General features: G+C 46.5%; 1 protein-coding gene across 4 annotated transcripts in view; it reads left to right on the top strand.

The window, feature by feature from the left end:
• Positions 1-27,006, top strand: part of LOC120759082 (adhesion G protein-coupled receptor B1-like) — an 87,926-nt gene that overhangs the window by 41,418 nt on the left and 19,502 nt on the right. Inside the window, exons 6-11 of one of the 4 annotated variants that reach the window (XM_040077987.2) lie at positions 2,941-3,007; positions 6,940-7,025; positions 12,640-12,738; positions 20,509-20,680; positions 21,867-21,962; positions 24,568-24,622. In XM_040077987.2, the coding sequence (XP_039933921.1) occupies positions 2,941-3,007; positions 6,940-7,025; positions 12,640-12,738; positions 20,509-20,680; positions 21,867-21,962; positions 24,568-24,622 (575 nt within the window). The remainder of the gene's footprint in view (positions 1-2,940; positions 3,008-6,939; positions 7,026-12,639; positions 12,739-20,508; positions 20,681-21,866; positions 21,963-24,567; positions 24,623-27,006) is intronic. The other 3 variants (XM_040077998.2, XM_040078019.2, XM_040078008.2) reach the window with 3 other exon arrangements.

The raw sequence follows: 27,006 nt of genomic DNA, 5'->3' as shown, positions 1-27,006 counted from the left end.
AATTGAGGTTGTGCCACTGGCGCCGGGAGCTCACAAGAGAGCCCATCAAAAGTTTTCTGAGAGCGCAGCCTGCGCACAGCAAATTTCCCGGGGTGCTGGAGTGTCGCTGCATCAGGGCTTTTGTGACCCACGGGTGCCTCAGCAGCTTCTGGGTTAATCTCCGGCTAAGCTCTGGTGGGCCAGCCCTGATTCAGTTATACAGAACGTTCTGTTGGTGCTGCCTGATTTCACACAGCGTTGAGATGAGAGCTGTTGCTGGCAGGGCTGGACGCTGTGAAAAAGGGCTTGGGGGGAGCCAGCCCTTCCCAGGACCAGGAACAAAAGGCACCACCTCCCACCTGTGCCGTGGCAGAGCCACGAAATGATCAGATGGTTTGTAAAAAAAAGAAAAAGGTGGATTTTTTGTGCTGACCACAAGAGCTGCTGTCACTCAAGGAAAAACACTGCTTAGGAACTGTAAAAGCCATTCCCTTTCTCCCTTCTAGTGATAATTTTATTTAAAAATAAAAATCACCAAAGAGATCCCTTGGAAAGTACGAGCGAACCTCTTAGCAAGATACAAATATTTTCTGTGCCTCGTAGGCACGAGGTTGAAGCATCTCCACTGGACTGGGGCTCGCTGTCAGCTCTGTCTCTTGGATATCCCTTCACCCTTTCCTTTCCCTTGCTGGCAGCCAGCTCCTCTGGCAGCCTCGGAAATGCTTTGGTGAGGCGCTGTGGCAGGGAGGTCAGGCAGTCAGAAGGGATCAGGTGATGTGTGATCTCACCTTCGCAATTCCCGATGCTCCCGGGGGCGCAGGGGCTGCCAGGGACCCCACAGGAATGAGAACCCTCTTTGCACCAAATTCTCGTCACTAATTGCAGTGCAGGACTGTCGGATTTCCTCATCTGAGCGACCAGTTAGAAGAGACACTGAGAAAATAAGTCTCAAAAATCAGGATAGAGCGTTGGATAAAAGGGTTTGGACAAGGGCTGGGATTTGGGAGCCATCCTCTTGCATTTAGGGAGACCTCCAGTCACGACAGAGTTCCAAAGCTTTGGTTTTACTCCCTCCCTCCCTCAGCTGATTATTCATTTTATTATTACAGCTGCTCAGACAGCTTGTGACAGAGCAACTTGCTATCAGGAAGAAATCAAAATTGATTAAATTAGCACATTACAGGATTAATTTAGACATAAACAAGATTCAGACCTTGGAGAAAACCAGAATATCCTACTTTTAATTCTCAGTTTGAAATACTTCCCTTTTTTCGGGATGCCTTTTCAGAAATATTCCTTGATTTGGGGTGAAAAAAAATTACGTTTTTTGCAACTGAGATTTAATTTAAAAAATTAGGTTGATAACAAAGCTGAAATGTTTCCAGGAAGACTTTTTTTTTTTTTTTTTTTTTTTTTTTTTTTTTTTTTTTTTTTTTTTTTTTTTCCGGGGAGCATCACTTTCCTCCTGACGCAGGATGAAAACATCTTGCTGAGGGCACGGCAAGTGAGTTACTGCAGGGTGAGCTGAGTTAAGAGCTTGGAGAAAGTTCACTCTCCATTATGGTTTCCTGCTCTTCTCCTGTGGTGAGCGCACGGTCATTTCCTGCTCAAACAGGATTACTCCAGCCCACATTTTCTCCAGGGTTCTGCCCTGTCAAAGCGTGCAGACTTTCCCAGGTGCTGCTGACACGGTGTAAATTTAAATTCCCATCCTCACCTGCCCTGGAGCACTTAATGTGTGTGTCCGTGCCCCTGGATTGATGAATTCCCCACCAAAAATAAAAATTTAAAAAAAAAAAAAAAAAAAAAAGGATTTCAGCTCCAGTGCTGCTGTGGATGTTAATGGCTGTCACAGAGCCTCAGGTTTTTTTGGTCCAGCCACCTGCTCAAGCAGGGTCACCTGCAGGTGGCTGCCCCAGGGCCATGCCCAGGTGGCTTTTGAACGTCTCCAAGGATGGAGATTTCACAAGTGCTCTGCTCATCCTTTGGTGAGGGAAAAAAAATGTTTCCTTCCTGACTTCACCGTCAAACGTGAGAAACAAAGAAGCAGGGAATGGTTTGGGTTGGAAGGGACCTTCAGGGTCATCTCATTCCAACCCCCTGCCATAGCAAGGACATCTTCCACTGTCCCAGGTTGCTCCAAGCCCCATCCAGCCTGGCCTTGGACACTTCAAGGGCCTCAACCAAGAGGTCTCAAATGAGAGCTGGCTCAGTTTGAGAAGGCACCAGGCAGTTCAGGAGCCCAAATTCCACATCTGGTCAGTGCAGAAGCTTCCTCCTTCAGAAATAATGAGCAAAGTCAGCAATTTTGGATGGGGCTGATGCTGAAATATAATGTTGTTCTCAGGTTATGTGGTGTGAGGGAGAAGGAACAGGCTGGTTTTCAGAAGACGCACCACACGCCTCACATTCAGCTTATCCCACAAGAAATTCCACTCAGAGAATGCTGTGAATTCCCACCTTGCTGCTGTGGTGTTAAATTTCCCCGTGGGGCCAATCTCAAAGGGAGGGAGGAAATGTCCTGCGCCCCTGACAGACACAGGGGTCAGCAAATGAGCAGAGGGAAATTTCCACTCTTTCCACTCTTTCTCCCACATGAGGAGGGCAAGAGCATCATCCTGCCAAGCCAAATGCTGCCGCTGCTTCCAGGACCTGGTCTGGAACAGAACACTCTCCTTAATTTTGCATGAATTCCACTGTCAAATGTCATCCTGCGGGCAGGTCCCCAGGCACAGGAGCCTTTACGCGAGTTCAGGACAAATGGGAAGCAAAACTCATTTGATTTAAAGTCTGAGTTGTTTTTTGTTGGGTTTTTTTTGGGGTTTTTTTTTTTTTTTCTTTTTTTTTGCCATGGGGTGTCACCTCCCAGGCTGAACTCTGCAGGCGAAGGGAAGAAGCCAACGTGTGCCTTTTGGGGACATTTGCCACTGGGTGACTTTCTCTTCTCTCTTCATTTTCCAGCTGCTGGCTGTCATTAGAGGGAGGACTCCTCTATGCCTTCGTGGGACCGGCGGCTGCTGTCGTTTTGGTATTTAAGCTTGTCTGAAAGATTTCTTTTTTCTTCCTTTTCTCCTCTATATCTCATGGCAATTTCCTTGTTCTTTCGACCCACGAATGCCCCTCTTTCTTTCCACTTGTGTTTTGAAGAGCTTCCTCCTTCAGGAATAACGAGCAAAGCCAATGATTTGGGATGGGGTTGGTGCTGAAATACAATGTGCCTCAGCTCTCAGCCTTCCACCCCTGTCCCCACTGGAGCCCCCAAACATCTGATTCGTGCTTTGCCTTGGTTTTGCTCTGTCTGGACAAAAATGCAGGATGATGGTGGAAAAACTCTGACATTGACTCCTTCAGGAAATGCTGTTCTGGTGGTTTTCAGTCCGAGCTGTGCCCTCAGCCAGCTTGTACTCATCCCAGGCCGGTGCATGTGAGCAGATTTCCTTCTTTGCAGGTGGAATTGAAATCTGTCGCTGTAGGACACAAAAGAAAGACAAAAGACTCCAAATATTTCAGAAGGCAAAAAGTATAGAAAAAGCTTTTTTGTCTAATTCTTACCACCTTTTCTAAGGTGTTCCGATACAGACCTGACATGATTGGTGACTAGGAACGACACCTCTCTAATCCCATTGATGAAACCAGAGAAACAGCAAAACACCACCTGGAGAAAGATTGTTTTGGGAAATGATAGGTATTTTGCCAAGATTGTTTTGAGAAGAGGCTTTCTCGAGAACTTTTCCCTTGGGAAACAGCTAGCACTGCTAGCAGGCTAAAATCTCTTCAGACTTAGAAAAGTCAGGCCCACAGAAATCTTTAAATCAGTGCTGAGGGGGGGTCCGTAGCGACCCTAAAACATCACATTTGCTTTGAATTCAAAGTGGTGGCAGGGTTAGAGTGGGCGTTCCTAACCTCCAGCTCGTGCATGGGGAGTCTGTTGTTCTGTCCCATCACCCCTGGCTCCAGCACAGCCCCAACACCAACCTTGGCCAGTTATTATTTGAGTTTAAGGTGTCACGCAAGAGGTGACATTCCTTCCCTGCTGCTGAGGCCTCACTGGCTGTGAGAAACACCAGGGCTGAAAGAATCCGAGATCTGCTGCTCCCCCAGGAAATCTCTCCTGCAGCAATTTCCGACAGGTTTAAAGCCACGTTTGAGCCCCACGTCTCTCTGCAGTTTCTCTCCAGTGCACTGTTCCATCCAGTGGAGGAGCTTTATGCCCTCTGAGGCTCCAGTACCCTGGAGCGTCCCACTGGAATGGGGCTGTTGACACTCCCAATTCCTTTATTCCCTTCAGGCTTTTGTTTCGTGCCATGCCTGGGGGATGAAATGCCCCGCCGCAGGAGCTTACAGGAGAATAACTCCTCAAAAGCTGGGGCTGCCTCTGTTCTCAGCGCTGTCACTGCACATCAAACCACCTTGGTGCCGTCGTTTCATCACGGTGACATAGAGAAAAGCCAGCAGCCAGCCCTCCTCGGCGAGAAATGAAGAGTGCTATGAGCTGAGGGCTTTCATGTGGGGTTGTGACACAGTGATTCGGAGGGAGGAAGCTTTGGTGGTGCCTAGAGTCACTCTGCTGTCTCAAACCACCTGGCTTTTGTTGTGCCCACAACAAGGGAAACAATCTTTCCCGTTTTCCTTCGCGCTTTTGAAGTGTGAGGAAAACGCAGGAGCCTGCTTCCATTTGTCAGCTCCGTTTTCTCCCTCCCCATCAAGCTGAGGAAGTGAGGTGTCCTCACAGAGGGGTCAGCACATGCAAATGGTGGTTCCTGCAGCTGGAGTTTGGAAGTGGTGAATCACCTCCGGGGGTGTCTGGCCCCGATCAGCACCAAGAGAGAGGTCACATGCCTCATTTAGACTCCCTGACTCATTCCTGGCCAAAGTGACAAATTAATATTGCCCTGGTAGAGACACCAAAGAGCTTGGGGAGGGAGAAGGAGAAGCATGGAAATCCTTTTTATAAGTGGGAACCTGCGAACAGATGAGCTCAAAAAGTTGATCATACTCTGAAGATGGTTGGCCCGCAGCTTCGTAACTCATAGCTGCAGGTTTTAAGGATAAAGGTGTTACCTTTATTCTTAAAAATCCTGACCTACCTTGAGCACAGGGCTGTTGGAAGCAGCTCTGCTCGCCCAGCTCACGTGGAGCAGCGTGGTGATGGTTGTGTGCAGGCTGAAGGCAGGGGGAGGCTCCTGGAGTGAGGTGAGGACATTAGAGGCAGGTAGTGTTACCTCCAGGAACCTCAGACTTGAGGCTTTGCTGCTGGACGTTATCTCAGAGGTAAAGAAGTAAAGCTACTCTGTGTGTTGTTGGAAGAACATCCATGTTGTATCCCTGACTTAGGAAAGAAGTGGAGCCACAATCAGAGCAGGATGTTGATCATGGTGGTCAATGTACTGGATTGACGGATTGATTGATTAAAACCAGTCCTTAGGAATGAGGACACCCACTTTGGCCAGCCCTAGGAGAGATCCAGCCACCCTTGAGCCCCACCTTTCCTCCTGCCTGGCTGCACCTTAAGGGTAAACCTTTCTTGCACCCACCAGCTCCTCCGCAGTGAGGGATCGGTGATTTCAAAGTGCTCCCTCTCTTTCCAGGCTCATAACCAGGCTTTGATTCCCTGCTGGTCCTTGTCTGTGTCACTGACTCGCCAGTGTTGCTTCTCTCAATCAATCCCACGGTGAACTCTGGAAATGGTCTCAGCTGCCCACTGACCCAGCAGCTGATGCAAACAAAAATCACCTCAGTTTATGAGATTTTCCATGAATTCCCAGTTGTGGGCCCCACATCAGTGAGCTGATGAAACCAGCAGAAAGTTTGATCGTTGTTTTGAGGATGATTTATGCAATTTAGGCAGAGGCTTGGTCCCTTCCTTTGGGTCGGGTGACTCTTAGGATCTCTTAAACTCACGAACACGTAAAGTCACACGAATTCATCTCTGAATTTGGCCTTAAAGCATTTCCCTGCAAGCCCCACATGCAAAGCAGCATCGACCACAAGTTTCTGCTGCCAGCAGCTGTTCCAGTGGCAGCAGAACCAGGAGAATGTCACCTTTTTCCACCATCAGTGCCGTGCCTGCACTCAGGGCTGGGGCTGGTGTGTCTCTAACGTGTTGCTGAGGTTGGGGTTGGGGTTTGTAAAGGAGATGCAGCTGGCAGCAGTGGGTGCAGTTGGAAAGGCACAGGGAGGAGTTTGGGGTCACTCTGCAGGGTCTCAGCTCTGTCCAGCCTGTATTTCACTGTGGGTTTTTGTGTCTGATGGACACAGACGTCCCTGCTCTCACCCTGAGGAAAATGGACAGCGTGGAATTGTATTGCCTGACGATTTTTTGGGGAATTCTCCATGTTGTGCCATCTGCAGTATCTCCCAAGACGTCATCCCATCAGAGCAGATGATATTTCTGCTTGCTCCAGCGCCCCTCCACCTCTTATTTTGAGAGCAGCAGTGGTGTTTCACCAGGAAAGAACTGTGACACCTTGTCTGCATTCTCTTAATGCTGCTGCTGGGGCAGCACCGACTCTGGAAGGTGCCTTGGGAAGCAGCCAAGGTCAACCCACTGCTCTTCTCTGTTTGAATTAGCCCAGAATTGGCCACTCTCTGTTTGTATTAGCCCAAAAAATTGTTGTTGTGCCTGGAGTTTGCCTTGCCGGACCTCAAGCAGTGTTGGGGTTCAAACAGCCCTGCAGCAACCTGAGAAATTCCCAGTCTCTCCTGCTTCATGGAGACCTGGCTGAGGGTTGGACTTGGTGATCTCCAATAAGGTTTTCCAATCTTACTGCTTCTCCAGCCTCCTTGATCTGCTGCCAGCTGCACTCTGCTGTCCTGAGCTAGGGGAGGTGGGACACGGGGGGACAGGGGACACAAGGGGTGGTGGCCTGCAGCAGTGTGACCTGGCTTTGGGGCAAACCCTTCTGTGTTTGACCTGACCCACTTGAGAACAAAACTTGTGTGTTGTTTCTCTTTTGACAGGTGAACATGGTTATTGGCATTCTGGTTTTTAACAAACTTGTATCCAAAGATGGAATAACAGATAAGAAACTGAAGGAACGGGCAGGGTATGCCTTATCAATACATCTAAGTAAAGAGTGAAAATAAAATAAAATAAAAAAATACCCAAGGTTGTGATCAATAACCAGGCAGGGGATGCAAAAAGAGATTGGAGACGCAAACAAAAAGCTATAACAGATTTAAACAAAAAGAATGAGAAAACCACTTTATTTAATGTCTTTGCCCTGTCATTCGGTGCAGCAGGACACAAAAATCCAAGAATCAGCCCTGTGTTGCTGTGGAGGAAGGATAAAAGTTCATCTCTTTGTTAAAATGGCTTCAGCCCAGGCTGATTCATCCTCCCAGAAATGAGGGAGAGCAAAGTGGCTCATCACAAACTCCTAGAGACAGCAGAGAGAGACTCAGCACTGCTGAGTGTGGCTCGTGGCCACAGCTGGGTGACACGGGGGTCGTGTCTGGGGGCTGGCAGGTGTCTCGGGGGCAGCAGAGGTGTGTGATGGAAGGGAATGGGTTCTGGAGGTCTGGCAGAGAGCAGATCAGCAGATGGATGCGGCAGGAGAGGTGAGTTAAGAACCTCTGCTGCGAGAAAAAATTCTGCTGCCGCCTGAGGTTCTTTATCTTCTCCACAGCCTCCATTCCTGAATCCAGAGGATTTGTGTTACCTGGTTTCCCCTGGAGTATAAATTCAAGAGCTGACTCCACATTTCTCCCCACCCTGGCGTCTTCCAGGGGTTTGGCCAGGGCAGCAGCTCCTGGGCAGGGCTCTCTCTTGGATTACTCCCAAACTTTTGGCAGCGGCTGTTTCGCCATTGCCAACACCCCCAGCAGGATGAGAGCCCCCCTCCTCTCCATTTCTAGGAATGAGCCCGCAGCCCGCTCAGATTTTATCCTTGAGCTGTGCTCTGCTCTGAGCAGGGACAGAAATGGCAGGCTGACACTCCGAGTCTCCTCAGGTGCCCAGCTCAGCCTGGCTGATGTGTGCTATTTTCCCCTGTCTTTCTTGGCTTGTTGTTGCAGTTAGAGCAGCTCTGTCCTTACCTGCTGCTGGGAAAGGCAGGGGATCTCTGCTCCCACTCGTCCCCTGCAGGATTTTGATTTATCACTGTGGGTAACAGCTGTGTTCTGGAAGGAAGAAGTTGTTTACGAAGAAATGAGGAGAGCGGGAGCTGTTCTGGTTCCTCAGGCCGGAGGCAGTGTTTGAAAGCTTTGGAGGCTGGTGGGGAAAGCACAGGGTAAATGGATATATCCTGTCTGTAAAAGTGGAGGGAGAAAGGGTCTCCACTGAACCTCAGAGGGCACGGGTGGATGGTGTGGATGAGGTTCAATATTTCTGGCACTACACTATGGAGTAGTTGTCTGGAAATGGTTTTTAATTGAGGCAAAACCCAGGGTAGAGGCAAATTCTTCTCCAGCACCTCAAATCCTGTGTTCAGTTTTGGGCCCCTCACTCCAGGCAAGACCTTGAGGGGCTGAAGCATGTCCAGAGAAGGGAATGGAGCTGGAGGGGGAGGGTCTGGAGCACCAGGAGCAGCTGAGGGAGCTGGGGAGGCTCAGCCTGGAGAAGAGGAGGCTCAGGTGAGACCTCATCACTCTCCACAGCTCGCTGAAATAGGGAGTGGTGTGCTGAGGTGAGGGCTGGAATCTACTCCAGGTAACAAGTGACAGGACAAAGGGAAATGCTGCACTGGGGGAGGTGCAGGTTGGATATTTGGAAAAATTTCAACTCTGAAAGGATGACCAGGCTATGGAACAGGCTGCAGGGGGAACTGGTGGAGTCACTGGAATTGTTCCAAAAACGAGTGGACCTGGCACTCTGTGATAGGGTTTAACACCCACAGAGGGGTTTGGTCAAACCCTGGGCTCGATCTTGGAAGTATTTTCCAACCTTAAAAATTTTGTTTATCAGCAGTGTTGACATGGCCAAGCCTTGGGAGTCCCTGGGTGCAACCGAGGGGAATTTTGGTGCCTGAGCAGTGCCTTGGCCATAAAACACGAGGAGATTTGGATGATCAGAGATATCAGCTGCTGCTGGGCTGAAAAATATGAGAAGAAGCGACCTTGGTGCATTGCTTTGATCAGCTGCCTACGAGCAAGTGCTTCATTCTGGATGATGCCTTCTCGACAAAGAGAGAACTCAAGAAATCTCCCAAACTGCCAGGCAGGGTCTGGAGCACGGTAATTGCACTTGAAAGTCAGCGCTGCAATAAATGGCTTATTGGATTAGCAGAGCAGCGAGCTGCTGCCTCTCAGTCCCTCCCTCTCTAATCCAAACTGCGCACGGAGTGACCTTATTTAATACACAGCAGCTGGTTATTGATCACACCCAGAGCTGGGCTTTAAAAACAAAATCTGCGAGGCGACAGAACAAACAAACAAAAAAAAGCAACAAAAAAGTCATTTTTCTGATGTTCTTTGTTTTTTTTTTTTTCCTTTCTTTTCTCTTTTTTCCCCCCTTCTTTCGTGTCCGTGTGTGTGTGTATGCAGCACTTTTAAGCCTTCTCTGTGCTCAATGGTTTTGTTCTCCCTGCCCCGAGTGCCCCTGCTGAGAGTGTGGGAGCACTTTTGAGAGCCCTGGTGCTCCTTTTCCCTTTAGTTCTCTGCTTCTGGCCTGGGCTTGGGAACCGTGTTGGAAGGTAGATCTGAAGAAAATCAGAAGGGGTGACGGCCTTGGAGATGTTTGGACCTGAGGAGACGGTCTAAAGAAACGTTGTGTTTCCTTTAGCAGAGGCAAGAAGTATGGTTCAATGTTGCCAAAAAAAAAAAAAAAAAAAGCTGTTGGATATTAAGAGGAGCCCAGCACAGGCTCCACAGATTGGTTGTCACAAATCCATCAGTGCCAGCAGTTCTCATGAAATAACACCTGAGACACAAGAATTCTGCCCTGTACTTAGCAGTAGAAATAGCTGTGGTTATTGTTGTCACATCTGATCAGGAAATGTAGCTCTTCTAATGGCAGTGATTTCCTAGGTGGATCATAAAACCAGGCTGTAGAGGAGGGGGTGTGAACACCTGGAGAGCTGGAGAAAGGCCACAACTGCCCCAAAACCTGTCTGGGAACGCAGAAAACCATCCCAACAAAACAGCTCTCTGTTTGAGCTCTCTTGAAGGGATTGCTACCAAAAAATTAATATTTTTTAACGTCAGGAGCCTTTAGAATGGATTTTAAATGTATTCAGTGTTTATTCCAGAAGCATTTTTGTGCTCACACAGGCAGGGAGGGAGAATGAGACAATAAGGGACATTTCACCAGGGCTAATTTTAGCTGAGTTTAACCTCTCTGGGCTTCCTCTGCCACTCCTGGGGAGAGACAGGAGCCTTGGCCCCCTTAGAGGAACTCTTCTTTTATCTCTGCTGATCACAGAAGCCACTCGAGAAGAGTCTGCCCCAAAACCTTGTGTGAAATAATCTCTGTGCAGGTGTCCTGACGGGGTGGAACAGAGCTGGGTTGTCAGAGCACAAGTGGAGGGAGTGATTAGGAAGGTAAAAACTCCACTAAGACAGGAAGGGATTGGGGTTGCCCTTCTCTGGGAATGGTTCCTGATGGAAGCTCCCGCTCTTTGGGCCGCGGATGGTGGAAAGCACGGCTCAATGAAAGGCAGCAAAGTCCAGGCTCCAGTGAACGCACCAGATGAGCCCATGAGCTGCTTGTGGATGTTTAGGAAGGAGAAAAAGCTAAATTCAATGAAGGCATTATTCACTGTGATTATTTAATTAGCTACCCTTTCATATGCACAGGCGCCAATCTAAACCTGCTGCGGAAATTCAATATATTAACAACCTCATGCCCCTGATCAGAGCGAATTAGGAGATAAATGTACCCGCATCTGTGCCCACTGCTTGCAACTTTCTGCATAAACACACCCAACAGCAGCCACAGTTGTGTGTTTACAGTGGTCTTTTTGGCCAGTTCTTTGTGATTCAGTGTCGTTCATGTTTTTTCTGGTACAGTTTCCCATCAAATTCCTCAAGTCAATCTACTTTTTTTTTTCTTTTTGCTGCCTATCTCTGCCTCTCTCTGTCTCTCTGCTTATCTGTTCTTTGTGGTTTATAGACTGGGGGATAAGCTGTCATATTTTTTAAATTTTTTTTTTAAGGGTCTTGCACCTAATGCCTCTCCAGACCCACTTTATCTTTGGTTCTGCCATTGTTCTCACAGGATTTACACCATCCTTCCTGGAAGATATTTATTTGTGGACACAGGAGCTAATTTCCTCTGTGTCTGAAAGCTTCTGTGGGATGCCTTAGTCATTATTCTGGACGGGAATGATGACTTATGTCACTGGAATTAATGAAAAGACCAATCAATAGCCACTTGAAAGGGGGCCACCAGGCCCGCTGCTGCTGCTGTGTTGGTGCTCATCAGGATGTCTTTTTGCAGTGAGACTGAACAGAGAGCCGCCAAAGCTAAGAAATGCTCTGTGGAGGTGCCTCATCTCTCTCCCAGGCAAGGCAGGGCTGTAAAACCCCTCCTGGTTGGGGCAAGCCTCCCTCAGCAGCATCCCCACCGCGCCCCAGGGATGACGGACCCGCTGTCCTCTGGCAGTGATTTCACGTCTTCCCCGATGCCAGGCACAGCAGGAAGGTCTGGGGGATGTTTTGCAGACTCCTTCCCGTTCTCCAGGCCAGATCTGACCTGAGTGTGGATCTGTGCAGACCAGGGAGAGCACACAACCAGTAAATTCTGGGAAGAAACGGGGCCAGTGCCAAGCTGATGTGCCTTCTGTGCTCCTGAAGAAGAGCTGAATGGGGGGGCTTCCCTCACATCAGCTGCTAAAAATCCCAAGGACGTGCCTTAGCAGTTCCCCTCATACCAGCAGCCCTCAGTGGGCTGTTCCTGTGGTTGGTCCCATCCAGAAAAGGTGGGAGCAGCAGGTGGGAATAATTCTCAGGGTTCATCCCGAAGATGTTACCGGCTCCAGAACAGGATCTGAGAGAAGGAATGTCTCAGGAGCAGTCAGGCAGCTGGGTTCCTTTCAGGGCAGGTTGGGGGGTCTGAGGAAACACCAAAGTTCAGGATTAACTTCAGGGCATTAAAGAGTCCTGTCCTTCATCAGGGATGAAGCAACCGAAGAGTGGGCTCTGTCCTGGTCTCACCAGCTCCCAGTCAGAGAAAATAAGTGACTTAGCCCATGCATTGCTTTTAGAAGATAAGCAGGCACAGCCCCCACAGCCCTACTTCTTGCCTTCTACTGCACAACCCTGCCACCTTTTTTCATTTTGGAGCAAAAAGGCCAGGAGGAAAAAGAGCAATTAAAAAAAAAAAAAAAAAAAAAAAAAGGCAGCACCCAACAAAACAAAACAAAAAACCCAAATGAAAAGAAGGAGGTGGAGACTGGGAGAGCAGTACTGGTTTCTCTTCTGTGGGTGCCAGAGAGAGACACCCTGAATCTGGCAAGAGTTTCACCAACACAGTTCCACCCTCTCCAGCAGCACCAAGTCTCTGAGTTGTCCATTTCCCCCCCGTTCCCCGCATCTGGAGTGGTACAGATGAGAGAGTTTTAATTCCTGCCTGTCTTTCATTTCTCTTCCCGAGCTGGGTATGGTTGGTTGGTTCCCTTTTCTCCTTCCCTTCTTTTTGGCTTCTCTTTCCCTTTCCTTTCGACGTTTGTGCTCATGAGCGAAGTGTTTTGTTTTGTTTCAGTCTTTTGGTTTTAATTGCAGTCAGATGGCAGTGCCCCTTTACGGCATGACGCTCAAATGTTCCAAGTGTGGAGTAGTTTCTTCTGCTGAAGTTTCGGCCACAGCCACCAGTAACGCCATGTTAGTTCCTCTAATTTCAACTTCTTTTCTTTCTTTCTTTCTTTCTTTCTTTCTTTCTTTCTTTCTTTCTTTCTTTCTTTCTTTCTTTCCACTTTCTTTTTTTCCCCCCTTTTTTTTGGTTTTTTTCTCTTTTCGTTTCGATTTTCGCTTTTCAGTTCCTTTTTTTTATTTCCCTCTTCCATTTCCCTGCACTCACCAGCCTGTTTGTTTTCTCTCCCCATGTCCCTGCCCACCTCCCCGACATCCCCCAGCTCCCCCCGACCTCATTCTGTGGGCCATGATGTAGAGCAGGGCTCCTGCAACACCCCTGGAGCTGATGGGCTGGATCCTGAAAAGCGCTTTTTGACATGCCTAGATTTAAGATTTAAGCATGTGAGCAGCCCATGGAAGACAAAGGGACTCTGCACTGGTCGCAAACCATGTTTAATTTGTGTAATGCCCCGTTCTTGGAGTTCCAGACTTAAAGCTGTGGTTCCCAGTAATTCTGGTGGTAGACAGGGGCTCCAAAATCCAGCTTTGTCAACCGCTTGAGCACCTGCTTGAGTGTTTTCTTCCAGAGGCTGCAGAGCACTGAGTGTGGTTTCAGTGAGTTGGTGAATCACTTCTAAGTGGGTTTTTTTCCTCCTCTTATGAAATGCTGAAGTTAAGTTTAATACCTCGCAGGCCTGCAGGTCTGATTTGATAAGTGTTGACTGCCTCTTTTGGGTCCCTGAAAGCACTTGGAATTAATTCTCAGAATATTAAAACGTTTCATAGCTCTGAGTTACAAAAGTCAAGTGCTGTTAAATCTCTTCCTATATGCTGCTGGAGTTAGCCTATTAAAAAAAAGAATGAAAAAAGAAAAAAATAATGCCAGGGCTTTGTTCTGCTGGAGAAATTGTTGCTATTTATGTGGTTGGCTTTTTTCCCAAAGGTTAAGGTTGGAGGGAGAGCAATGAGGGGAGGTTTGTCTTTCTTCCTTCCCTTTTGGAAATTTTATTATCTGTTTCACATCCAAGTGATGCTACACTTTGGTTTTGATGTCTAAATTAGTACATGCAAAACGTGTGAGGGAAACAGTCTCACATCGTTTGCAGTTTGAAAATTCATACCTTTAATTAATCTAAACTAAAAGAGGCAGCCGAGTGCCAGACCTCAAAATGCAGAAAGATAAAAGAAAATCAACTCCACAGCACCTGGAAGGTGTCCCTGCTCATGGCAGGGGGTTGGAATGAGATGTTCTTTAAGGCCCCTTCTGACCCAAACCGTTTTATGATTCTGCGGTTTTCTCAGGGAAATGAAGAACTGAAGAAAACCTGATTTATTTTTCATTGTTAAGGTAGTTTACTCACCTTTTGCAGCAGTGCCCAGCTGAGATGGTGAGATGGAACCAGTCCAGACACGTGTACCACAAGTCTGGAACGAGCAGCTCTCTCACTTTTGATTCCTGTAACTGCAGAGCGATGTTAAACCAGCAGAAGATTTACTATTAATAAATTAGACTCTTAAACAGGAGAGGCTTTCTGTTCATAGTAAATTAATTTTAAAAGTTAAACAGTCTCAAGTCTCTCTCCAATATGTCTGAGGTTAGTCTGCAATAAATCACAAATTCTGATTCATCTCAAAATCAGGAGAAAAAGGGATATGAAAGCCAGATCTCCTATTCATCCTGCTTCTCTAATTTAAGTGGATTGATGGAAATTGGAGGGCTCTTGCAAGATGATTTTTTAGCGTTTTGTTTCCCAGCAGACTGGGTACTTCAGATGACAGTGTCCAGTATCAATTTTGTTGTTTGTCCTCAGGTGTCCTGTCTCTTATCCTTGCAAAGGGAGCACTGAGGAATACACAAATAAGTTCACTCCCTTCCCCCTGTGATCCCCGTCATCCTACAGCTGAACTGCTCCTGGTTTTCCTCCTCCAAATTTCTTGTAAATGAGGTTGCCAGTTAAGGCAAAACTCTGATTATGCTTCGTGCCATTGCCGCTCTTCTCCTGGCTCCTGACCTGGAGTGAGCCATGATTTTTTTAGTGCAGAGCACATCCAGGGTGTTCCTGCCTGGTTCCTGCTGGGGTTGCTCCCATAGCTTCCACAAGTTTATTTCTGGGATAGCATGGAGTGAGAAATAGATCCTTTAGACCATTTTTCTTTTGGCTTTTGGAAATCTTTGTGGTGAGATCTGTGGTCAGAGAAGGGGATGTGTAAAGGAAGGAAAACAGTGTGAACTGATGGGAGAGAAAAGTGACAGAAGTGGAAAAATAGATACTTGACATTGTGCGATTTCTTGACCTGGGGAATTATAAATGGAGATCTTTGGATGTCTGTGACCTGTTAGGGGTTAGCTGGACTTGACAGCTGTGGGTTAAATAAATCCTTCCCTTTAGGCTGTGCTGAGGAAGATCCTGGGCAGGTTTTGCTATTGGAAGGCCTCTGTTCCCACATTTCCTCCTGTTTATTGCTGCCTGTAGGGCACCCTCAGCCTGCAAAATGTTACCTTGAAATTAATTTGTCTTTGCTACCTGTGGAAATAATTTTATCTGAGATGGAAAACGTGTCTCAAGGGCTTGGCTTTTCTTGGGACTTGCTGTGAATGAGGGAATCCACTGCAGATGCCAGGGAGTGCTGAGGGATGGGTGGATGGACAGATGGAAGTTGATGTCCAATCCCTGAAAGTGTCCAAGGCCAGGCTGGACAGAGCTCTGAGCAACCTGGTCTAGTAGAAGGTGTCCTGCCCATGGCAGGGGGTTAAAACTAAATGATCTTTAAGGTCCCTTCCAACCCAAACCATTCCATGATTTTATGAAGTCATGCCAGGCAACTCATTGGAAACCTGGGCTCTCAGGCTCTGACCAGTGGGAAGAGATTGGTCCAAGACTAAAACCCTGGCACAGTGTATTTTTCCAGGCACCTCACCCAATATCAGGGGTTCCTTGTGACCTTTGTCATCATTCCTCTTAAATCCCTAGGCATTCACATGTCAAATCTCCCATCTTAGCATTTTGCCCTTTTCCTTGGCTCAATATCCTTTTAGGGAGTCTTGGATGTCAAATTTTCTACTTGTATTGTAATTCTAGGATTCATGTTTGTCAGTGCTTCCATGCATGGCTGGTCTAGGAAGTGTGTTGTCCTCATGGTTCAAGGAATTTGAAATCCTGTCCTTACCTGGGGATAATACCTGGATCCTGCAAGTCCTCAGTGGACTCTCAGAGAACACCCTCCTCAGTTAAAGGTGAATAATGAAGCAGTCTGGTCACAGCTGCCTCATCGCCTGCCAGTCTCATGTGTCATAAAATCCTCACAGAATGGTTTGGGTTGGGAGGAGCCCTCGAGTTCATCTCATTCCAAACCTCTCACTATGAACACTTTCCACCAGACCGGGTTGCTCAGGGCAATTTAGAGGCATTTGATTTCCTGTTCCCCTAATTTTATTATTTATATTGCAGCTACTTGGAGTAGAATCATCTTTTAGGGGAAAACAGAAATCACAGCAGGTGTTTCTTTTTTGCCTGTGCATGGGAAGAGCGAGCAGAGTTTCCCCTCCCCTGTTCAGGGGTTTCCTATCCTGGTTATATGGGCTCTGGGTTACAGGGATTTGTTCTGAAAGTGCCCCTAAAATTGGGACAACACTCTTGCTTTTGGGAGGAACAGTTTTTGAGTGTTTAATAAATGTGTTCGAGGCGCTGTGGGATGGAGCCGTGAGCAGCCTGGTCTAGTGAAAATTGTCCCTGCCCATGGCAGTGGGGTGGAATTAGATGATTTTTAAGGTCCCTGCCAGCCCAAGCCATTCCATGATTCTGTAATTCCGTGAGTACAAGTCCAAGGAGCAGAGAAGCAAGAGAGAATAAATAAAGCACATCCCCGTACTGTGATTTTCCTGCAGCAGAACCACTGGTGTGTAAGGAGCCATCCATTATGTGCTGAGTCCAGCAACCAATTCCCTTTTCAGAGCTCCTCTCCAGGAGCTGCTTTTGAATTATGAAGTGATTTTTTTTTTCCTTCTGCTGCCTCTTTAACTTAAGTTGCTGCTGCAGTGTCAGGGTTGAGTAATGAAAAGAATTGATCACTTTGCCCTTTCTAATGGCCCTTTACATCTTTATTGGCATGTCCTGTGTGTCCCCCTGCACTTGCCTTTTCTCAGGGTGCAGGACTCTTCATCTTTCTTCATGCAGATCTTTATCTCCAAACCCATTCTTTTTGCTCTTTCCATTGCTTTCCTCTAAGTGCAATCCATTTGTTCCGCTTCTTTTGCAAAGACAAAGACTCTCCATGCTTCCAGCTACATAAAGGACAGAACCACAGATAGATTTTGTCGTTTTGGCCAAATCCTTGCTGCCAGAGCAGGGTCTGGTGTGTGCTTTCATAAGGCTGAGCATTTTCCATGGTAGATCCCAAGTTTTAGAGCGCATTAGGAGTGGCTGAGGGAGCTGGGGTGGTTTATCCCGGAGAAAAGGAGGATTGGGAGGATCTTATCACTCCCTGGAGCCCGGTTGGGGTTGGTCTCTTCTCCAATCAAGCGACAGAATGAAAGGGAATGGCCTCAGGTAGCACCAGGAGAGGTTCAGGTTGGAGACTGGGGAAAATTTCTTCACTGAGAGGGTGATCAAGCATTGGCACAGGCTGTCCAGGGAAGTGGTGGAGTCTCCATCCCTGGAAGGATTTAAAAGCTGCGTAAACATGGCACTTGAGGACATGGTTTAGTGCTGGGTTTTGCAGTGCTGGGAAAAGATTTGGACTCAGTCTTAGAGGTCTTTTCCAGCCTCAGATGGGATGCTGGTGTCACTTGTCCTGAGGGCTGTCATAAATGGGATAAATGAGGGGATCTCCCAACTAATTCCTTTGTCCCAAGCAATAAAAATCATGGATTTATTGATCATGGCTAATCCATGAAAAGCCATTCGGTGGTCACAATGTCACTATATAGCAATTGAACATATCACATCTCGTGATAAGCACCCTAATGTGATATTTCTTAGGTGCTATAAGTAATTCTGGGATCTTTTAAGGATCCACTGTGCCTCCTAAAAAAAAGGGACGAGTGGGAAGGTGGTGGAAGTGAGTCCTGCTATGGATTCAGCTCACAGCAAGTAGAATTAAGGGCAGTGTCACAGAAAACTCACTTGTCTTCCCGTGAGTTTTCACCTGAAATTTCAGTCTGTACCAGATTTCGTTAATGGAGCCTTTAATTTGGAGTTTAATATTTCAAAAACCTAAGCAGAGCCCTGCAAGTGAAATTAGAGTGAGTTCCATTTCCTGTGACCTGTTGCCACCTGCTGCCTGAGAATAAAGATTATGCATTTAAGTAGCAAGTGGAATTTCCATCAATTTCGTAAGGGATAAATGCTTTTGAGAAGGCATCTGGAAGGTGAATCACAAAGAGAGCAGAACTCTGAGCTGGTGTAAGTCAGCACAACTTGGGGAAAATCCTGATTTGATCCAGCTGAAAATGTCATTATCAGCTGAGCTGGGAGGGCAGATGATGTTTTCATCATCTGGTTGGAAGGGCAGAGGAAATTGACTTGAACAGTTCATTCTTAAAGCAGGTTTTGAAGCCAGTGGATTCAAATCTGACCATTTGCTGAAGATAAACTTAATTTACATATCATTTACCTTCCCAGCAGCATCTCTTACAACCCCAAATCCACATCCAGGTCTTGGATCCAGGTCCAGATCACTGTCATTATGAGATTCTTTTCAGGAATGGAAAACCCACCCAGATTTAGATGCTTGGCTCAGACCTGGGTCAGATCCATTGCCAGGTTTCCCGTTGCGTGTTGGTGGCAGTAACATCCACAGAATAAGTGTACCAGGAATGTTCTGGAAGACCAGATAATTCCAGGAAGCAGAGTTGTCTCTTACAGACCTTTTACCGGCAGCTTTTATTGAATTTTATGGTTTCCCCTTGCTGCTGGAATCTACTCAGCCATATTGTGTTGGCTGATGCTTGCATGGAGGACACATCTAGAGAGGTTCCTTATCAACCAAACCTTATCTTTGCATTCAGCTTTTCTGCCTCTCTGATTTTGTCTTCCACGCACTTGCTACTTAGCCAGATTTATAAAGGTACAACCACAAATGACTGCAAAGAGAGATTTCAGTGTAATGAGGCAGATTTCAGAGAATTGGAATAAGTAATTTCCCTTTAGGAGTTTTTTGGTTGAGGGCTGTCTGCTGGTTTTAGGTTTGTTTTTTTTTAATAATACTTTTGAAGTCATAGTTCATATTGGGTGTTAAAGAACAGCATTTCCCATCCAAGATTAAAATTGCAAGGTATCAGATTATGTCATGGCCTTTACCTAATGCAGAGGTCTCATAATGCTTGTTCTAATTAAAAAGAAAAATAATTCTGTTTCCCTGCTCCCTTAGGTAAATTAAATTCCTTAATAATACCATGAAGGAGCAGCTCCGAGTGTGAACAGGCTGTAGGAATATTTGCAAACAGGGTGTCATTCTGACTATAAAAATAAACTGTCACTTCAGCGTGTGGCCACTGCAGAACTGCTGTAACAATCCTTGAAAAACCCTTAATGAAGCCAGGGCATTCTATCCTGATGTCCAAACCTGTATCCAAGCTCCAGCTTTGTTCAGGTAAAACTCTCACTGAGGTCTGTGGGGTAACCAGCAAGTAAACATTAAACCTATGGTCATAGATCAGGAAGTGGTGAGCAAGTCCCATGTAAGTACTGCAAAACGTGTTTCATGGTACCTGTCCTGTAATTTCTTGTCTTGCCTGTATTTGTTCGTACTTGGAGGTTTTCTTGTAGCTCCGCTTGTTACTCGAGGCCTTCTCTGGTTTGTTAGGTAAAAGCCCACAGAGAAATTCTCCTCATATTCTTGATCCAAATAGATGGGATGAGAGTGACAGCTTAAAATCTCCCTAGTCAGCTGTTAAAGTTGTTTGCGACTTTTTTTTTGGTTGGAGAGATGGATGTCTAAAGACTCCTTGGGAAAAGAGCTGCTTTCCCATTTGCAGAGCCATCATTCACAGCTGAAGTAGAGATTCCTGGGGCAACAGCACAGAAAACTTATTTTGTCCAGTTTTCTGTCTTGTGAGTGGAGATGTGGCTTGAATCTCAAGTTAATGTCCACACAGGAATAAGTTTACAAGAACTGTCAAACGTGGAACAAAAAGCTTTTTATTTTCCTAAAGCATCAGCTGGGGAGATTGCACAAGAAAGCTGAAAATTTTCTGGCCACTGGGAGATGAGGGTCAGGTTTTAGTCCTCAGAGTTGTGGGGGTCATCAGCTGTAGGTTAAAGGAGAAATACAGATATTTCAGTCTGCACATCAGCTCTCTGCCTGTCCGTTTGAGCCACTCGAAAGCGTGACACGTCCCAGTGTTGGTGTCTTCCATGTGCTGTGGAAGTCCAAGTGTCTGTGACCCGAGTGCCGACAGCCATCGTGACAGACCAGTCTTTGCTGCAACTGTTCCCTCCCCTTGGCAACCTTGCAGTGATTGTATTTTGTCTCCTTCCCTTGGGAAAAGCCCCGCTGGTGGGTTAGGGGCAGAGCGGGAAGGGCGTGGAAGGGGGAGGGAGGGATCCGCGTCCTTCCTCCCCACCTCCAGTTTTATGCATGGCTGCACCGTTGGGAAGTTGTCCCCCCTGTTTGGGTCGCGTGAGTGTGCAAAGCCTCTTCCTGCTTCCCTTGGGGGAGAGGGGCTCAGCAAAGGTCTCCCACGCGGAGATGTTGGCTGGAGAAATCCTCTGCAGCCCGGTGGGATCGGGAGGCTGGATTAGAGCCCTGCCTGGAACCAGGTGAGGTGGAGCTGAGCTCTCTTTCCCTCTCCCTTGACAGGGCGTCCCTCTGGAGCTCCTGCGTGGTCCTGCCCCTGCTGGCTCTCACTTGGATGTCTGCAGTCCTGGCCATCACCGACCGGCGCTCAGCGCTCTTCCAGATCCTTTTTGCCGTCTTCGACTCCTTGGAGGGATTTGTCATCGTCATGGTCCACTGCATCCTCAGGCGGGAGGTGAGAGGGAGGAGTCGTTACCTGTTACATAATTAACATTATTTCCCATAAAAATCATCTGGGAAAGTGCCCAGCCAGCCTGCTAACTTCTCTAACCCTGCAAATTTCTGTATTGGGGAGGTGATGACCGCAAAAATGACCGTGATGTTTTTGGTCAGGGGTTGGATCAGGGTGGAGTTTGGTGGGCGGCCTGAGATGGGATTAACGTGTCAGGCTTTGCTTGTTTGCCACCAAAATCCACATTTCCGGAATGTTCGCACCCCGCCTCCAAAAATGCCACATTGGAGAAGTCGTGTGCGTGATTTCAAGAGAGGCAAGATGCGCTGAGATTGGAAGGATGAAATCTGTGCTGGCTTTAACACCTTGATGTTCCAGCCAGGAAGTGCAACCAGCAATAACCAGGCAAGGAAATTGAGGAGATTCTCTTCAGCCTCCCTGTGGAGTTTTAAAATGGTGAATTACATCAGGGAAGAAAAAGACGAATCTTTTATGTTTCTTTTATTCTTTTCATCTTACGGAGTAGAGAGACTGTTAATAACTGAGGCAGGAAGGGGCTTTTTTTTTTCAATATTCATTTTATCTTCTTACAGTTCCTTTAAATTAAGTAAAACAGATTAATTTCTTATGTCAGGCCAATGAAATCAATGGAATTACACCACTGGCTTGGCTGAGACTCCTTCCACTAACTGCATTATGAATATGAGTCTGCATTTAACTCCCATTGCAGTCACCGGGACTTTTTGTTATTTTTTTTCCAATTATTTCAGTGAGTTTGGGATCAGATTTATATTACAGGACTGTAATCAGACTTTGCAGACACCAATACAATTATTAATGCGGGAGCATTCGCTGTAAACATACTGCAAGCTGCAAAATAAAGGACATTTTTATTCCTGACTGTATAAATCAAGGGAATAGAGGCGACCTGGGCAGTGACCCAGGATTGTTGGAAAACCTCTGAGTTGCTCTTCAGTGTGTGAAATATGTAACACATAAACCATGTGAAAGAAATGCCTGGGTGCTGCTAAAGCAGGGTCCATGTCCTTTTCATCTAACATGGGCTATTTTTATTCTGTATTTTTATTTATATATGATATTTTTATTATATATTTTTATTTCGGATTTCAGCAGATTTTAACGTGGTTTGGTCAGTCTGACTCCGACCTTTGCCCATCTGTTCCTGCAGGTCCAGGATGCTGTGAAGTGCCGGGTTGTGGATCGTCAGGAGGAAGGGAATGGAGACTCAGGGGGGTCATTTCAGAACGGACACGCACAGCTGATGGTATGGAAATCTCCCACTTCCCCTTTGGTAGGGAGTTTTTGGGAGTTTTTGACTCATAACTGATAAGCAGAGGGCTCTGCCATCAGATCCTGAATTCACCCTTCTCATTCCCTTTAAACATTTTCTTGAGCAAACCAAACACAGCACTTAAAATGGACTTTCTCACACAAATCTGGGGTGTCGCGTTGTAATTTTAATGTTCTCAGACTTGCACACCGGGTTTTGCAGGCCATCTTGGTGAGATCCTTCTTTCCCAGGAAAATACAGAACCAAAATACACCTCCCATGTCTTCCAGACCTTTTTATCCCCATTGAGCTGCCTTGTCCTGGCTGGAGCTAGGAAGTAGTAGTTTAGTACTGTTTTAATCGCAGTCTATTGGGTTATTATCATAAAAATGCTGTCTCAGAAGGATTTTTTTTCTCTTAAAAGCAAGCTTTGCTTCACTGGGAATAGTTTAAGCTCTGTAAATTGTGGTCCTGTTGTGTAAGTCCTTTGCAAACACTAAAGGAATAAGCTGTGGGGCTTCGCCCTACATCTGCTCCACTGTTGCGATGTAGTTCATGCAATAAACATTTAATTTCAGAGGTTATGATAAAGATATCAGGAGAACCAGAGGATCTGAGCAACTTCCAAAAGCTCCTGCTTAATATTAGAGCTACAGCACAACCCAGTGATGTCTTTTTCCAGTCACTCCCGTGCTGAGGAGTTTTCATCGCCTGGGTGCGAGGCCTCATTTCAAACAGCACAATCTTGGAGTCAGGGCATCAGCAGAGGTTTAATTCCCCCACACCTCGGTGGTGTTTGCTAAAAGCGGGCATCTCATTTCTCATTTAAATGCGGAGTATTCTCGTTTTCAGACAGGTTCTCGCTCTGCCTAATTGTGGGTAATTAGAGGACCCCATGCATGCTTGGTGCTTTGGCTTCTTCAGTAATAGACACTATAATCACACCCAGTCTCAATCTTCTTTTCCATAAGTTAACACCCAGAGCTTTTTTATTCTCCCTCTGTAAATCACGTGCCTTCAAATTATTTACGTAACCCCCTCCAGATTCTCAGCATCCTGAATAAAAAAAGTGGATCCTGTATTTTTTGGTCGGTTGTCACCCTCCCGAGGTTCAGGGTTTTGCATCTCTGTACAACTCCACATTTCCATTCATTGTCAGAATTCTGTGTCAGCTGCGTTTTTTTTAGCAATGCTGCATTTACTCCTGCGCTGCTGATAGGTGTGTGGAGGAGCAGGGAGCTTACAATCACTTTTCCTCACACTCCAGCAGAAAAAGGCTGTGGAATCTGGCTGTGAGTGATGACTCCTCACTGGTATTTTTAGCGGGGTACAATGTTATTTCGTTGTAAAACCACCAAAGAAATCAAAAGCTTTCGCAGGATGGCATTTTTGCTGTTACCTTTTCCGTTTATCTCCACATCTGCCCAACTGGTGAAAAGGGGATTAGCTGAGCAGAACTGTTTTCCCCACAAAATCTTGTTGACTGGTATTAAATATAAGCCTGTCTTTCATTTATTCGTCAGCAGAACTAGTGCAGCCTGTTCAGCTGCATCTTTCTGGAACTCCTATCATGAAAATGAGATTATATTTTTCTGTGTCATCCCATTTGCCCATTCGAATGTTAGTTCAGTCGTATTTCTCTTCTGTTCTTTTCAGATCTGTTTGATATCCCAAAGAATTTACTGGGAAATTGATATCAGGAAGGCTGAAATAGTTAAAGGCTCTTGGCTCTCAACCTGTTAATATTTAAGTGTATCCCAGGGGGATGGGGATTTTTCCCACATTCTTCTCAGTATTCGGATGGATTTCATTTCAGCACATTAATACAATTACGTTAAGTGACTTTCTGAAATGATACCAGAAATAATCAGTGAACTCTTCTACCTTTTGCCAGTCCGCATCTTCCCCAATATTCCATGAAAGCTCAGGGCCTGCTGTGACTCAGTTTATCCAGTTCTTTGAAATGTTATCTGCTCAAAGCTTCAGAAAAAGGATTAACTCCTCCCGGGAGAAGAAAGGAGCTCCCTTTGGCTGCGCAGACCACTTGAAACAGTTATTCAGCCTTTGTGCCTGCGGGAGCCATTGATTTTGTATGTTAAGAGTTTCAGAAGCAGAGACTTGTTCCTGCTTCATGTGACTTGGTGACAGATCACAAGAAAGCCCAGTGGGGGTGGAGCATTCCCAGCAGGATCCCCAGATCTCTTTAATAAAGAGTGGGGAGTCCACTTACAATTATATGTGGAGTGATACATCCAAAATAGTTTGGGCCAGGAACCTGTTCCCTGTTTTTTTTTTTTAAGGAGTGTGCATAAATGTGTTCCAGCAAGATATTTTAATCTGCAGCCCAGGAATCAGTGAATGGATGAGCAGTTGAAAAGCGATGTTCCAGCTTTATCAGTGATAACATTCAAAAGCCAACAGGTGGAAGAACATGGTGTGTTTTCCATGTTTGAAAATCCAAGCAAAACCTCTCCGCTCCCCTCTCCTGGTGAAGGCTGTGCCCACCTCACTGATTAAAGTGGGGGCTTTGCGTTTTCCAGGTTTTCCTGTCCTTCACCACCCCCTTTTGACCACATCCTCTGTGTTCTCTGTCTTTCAGACCGACTTCGAGAAGGACGTGGACATGGCTTGTAGATCAGGTGAGCACATCACAGGTGAGAATCAGCAAGTGACCTGGTTTGGGGATTGAACTAGGCCATTTTTTTTTTATTTTTTCCCTTTCTGTTTCCTTTGTGTGTGTCTTGGTGCCTTGCATGTCCTCACGGGGGTTGCCTTTCCATTCCTTTCAACCCTGACCAAAAGAAAGCAACACCCCGAATTCCCCCTTTGCTTTTCCTGTTTTCCTGTAGCTCTTTTGGCCTTTTAACTGAGGTCAAGCCTTGCCTCTTTTCTTTTTTGCCATGTAACACGGTGGCAGAGAAGGGCATCAAGGAAGAAGAGATGGGATCCATCTCTTCCTACTGCGAACTTCTTTGGCCCAAGGGACTCAGGCAGCTCTGTGCTCACGAAGGATGTCTTTGTAGAGAGTCTGGAGTCTGGAGAGCCTTCCCACCACTCCACCTGGCTCCAGGCTCTTCTGTGCCCCTGGAGGTGGTTGGATCTCTCCTCCTCTGCCTGCTCCTTTCTGCTGTGTGTTCATCACACGGGTTCCTTAGGGTGCGGAGGATGTGCATGCGTTGACAGCCTCTTTTCCCAACAATCCCAGGAGTGTCTGTGCTGCCTGGATTCTCCCTGGCTGCCTGTTCCTCTCTGCAGGTCTCGTCCTCTCCTGGTCCTGGCATGCCTGACCTTTTGGCTGAGGTTATTTTTCTTACCTCTTGTAGATACTGAAGCTTTCATTTGCCCTCCCAGACTTCTCCCCTCTGCCAAGCAAGAGAAATACCAGCTTGCTTGGAAATTACATAATTCATATCTTCCAAACCAGGATCTTCCCAAACTGAGGACAGCACACTCTGTGTTCAGTTACCACTATGGCAAAGCTTCTCTCTCTGTTTTTTTTGGTTGTCTTTTATTTTTTTAGTTAATCTTTCTTTCTTGCCTTCCTTCTTTCTTTTTTTCTTGTCTTCTTTCCTTCTCTCTTTCTCTCCTTCTTTCCCTGCCCTGCCTTTTTTCTTTCTCCCCTCCTCTCTCTCTTTCTATAAACATCTACCTGTCCTCTCCATTTATCTTTTTCTTTATCCCATCTATCATTTATTTATCTGCTTCTGATGTATTTATCTATAATTCATCTCTTTCGTTCTGTCTCGCAATCACTTATTTATCTCTGTCCTCAGCTGTCTGTCTTGCTGTACCTGTTATTTATGTATTTCTATCTGTCAACATTTGTCCCTGTCACAGTGTTTCTGTGTATTGTCTGTCACTGTCACTATCATTTATCTGTCTAATATCTATCTATATCTTATTTATCTTTTCCTGTCCTTCTCTCTGCCTCACTCCCTCTCCCTGTGCTTATCACAGTCACAGTATATTTATCTCACTTACCCCTGTGATATCTTATTTCATGGTCTCTTTCTGTCCATTTATCTCTTTCAGAGCCTGTCCATTTTTTTTTTTCTTTCTGTTTTTCTGTCTCACACTCTAATCTAATTTCTAGCTGTCAGTCTCTTCTCATTTGTCTCCCTCCTTCTCTTTTGACACCAAATATCTCAGTCCCAAAAAAATCACGTGTGAAGAACGTGTGTGTGGGGCCATGTCTGAGTCGAGGGGATGCTCAGGGAGCACTCCCCAGGCACAGAGTCAGCTGTAAACCACTGCAGATTCCTCCTCTGCAGGAGCCTTTCTGGATCTGCCACCACACCTCTTAATCCCAAATCGAGTTTCCCAGAGTAAGGGAAGGAGCTGATTTGTTTCAGGTGATTTCAAGGCAGGAGCCTTGGAGGATCAGCATCTTGCCAAGAGCCTAATCTTCCCCTCCTTTGCCAGCATCCAGCTCTTCAGTTTGTCTGCCTGGAGATTCTCCTCCTCTCATAAGGCACTATTAGATTGTGCCAAGATAAGCAGTTAATAACAAACCTCATTTCAGAGACCTTTTGGAGTGGTGCATCATCCCACGCACTCTGCTTATCCAATAATGAAAACCAGGAACCTGTCCAGTGATTTCTGGCCATCATTTCTCCTGGAGGCACCATCTCCCTTCTTGAGATGGGGCTGGGACCACTCGTAACCCCCTCATGTTGATCCCCTGGTAGGATTTGCTCCAGGGCTTGGTGATGAAGGCTCACTCCTCTCCATGCTTGGAGATTTCCAAGTGGAAACCTCTCCAAACCTATTTTCTACAGCTGATGGGAGCGTGGAGAAGAGCCCGGATCAATAAACCTTGCTGGGACTCCCAAGGGAAGGGTTTGACTTGTTCAGATTTATCCCAGAGATTGTGGCTGCCGGAGTTTTTAGCTTTAAAAGCTTTTTACAAGCTCTTGTTATTCTCCTTGGTGCCCTGCTCATCCTGCCTTGCCTGCTTGGTACTCTTGGGGAGGGGAGCTTTGATCTTCCCTCACTCCCACTCGGAGCTGGTTGTAAAATCAGTGTGTCCTCAGTGCCC

This window comes from Hirundo rustica, chromosome 1 (assembly GCF_015227805.2).
Source record: "Hirundo rustica isolate bHirRus1 chromosome 1, bHirRus1.pri.v3, whole genome shotgun sequence".
Lineage (NCBI taxonomy): Eukaryota > Metazoa > Chordata > Aves > Passeriformes > Hirundinidae > Hirundo > Hirundo rustica.
The sequence above is the reverse complement of the archived record's forward strand: the minus strand, read 5'-3'. Positions and strand labels throughout refer to the sequence as shown.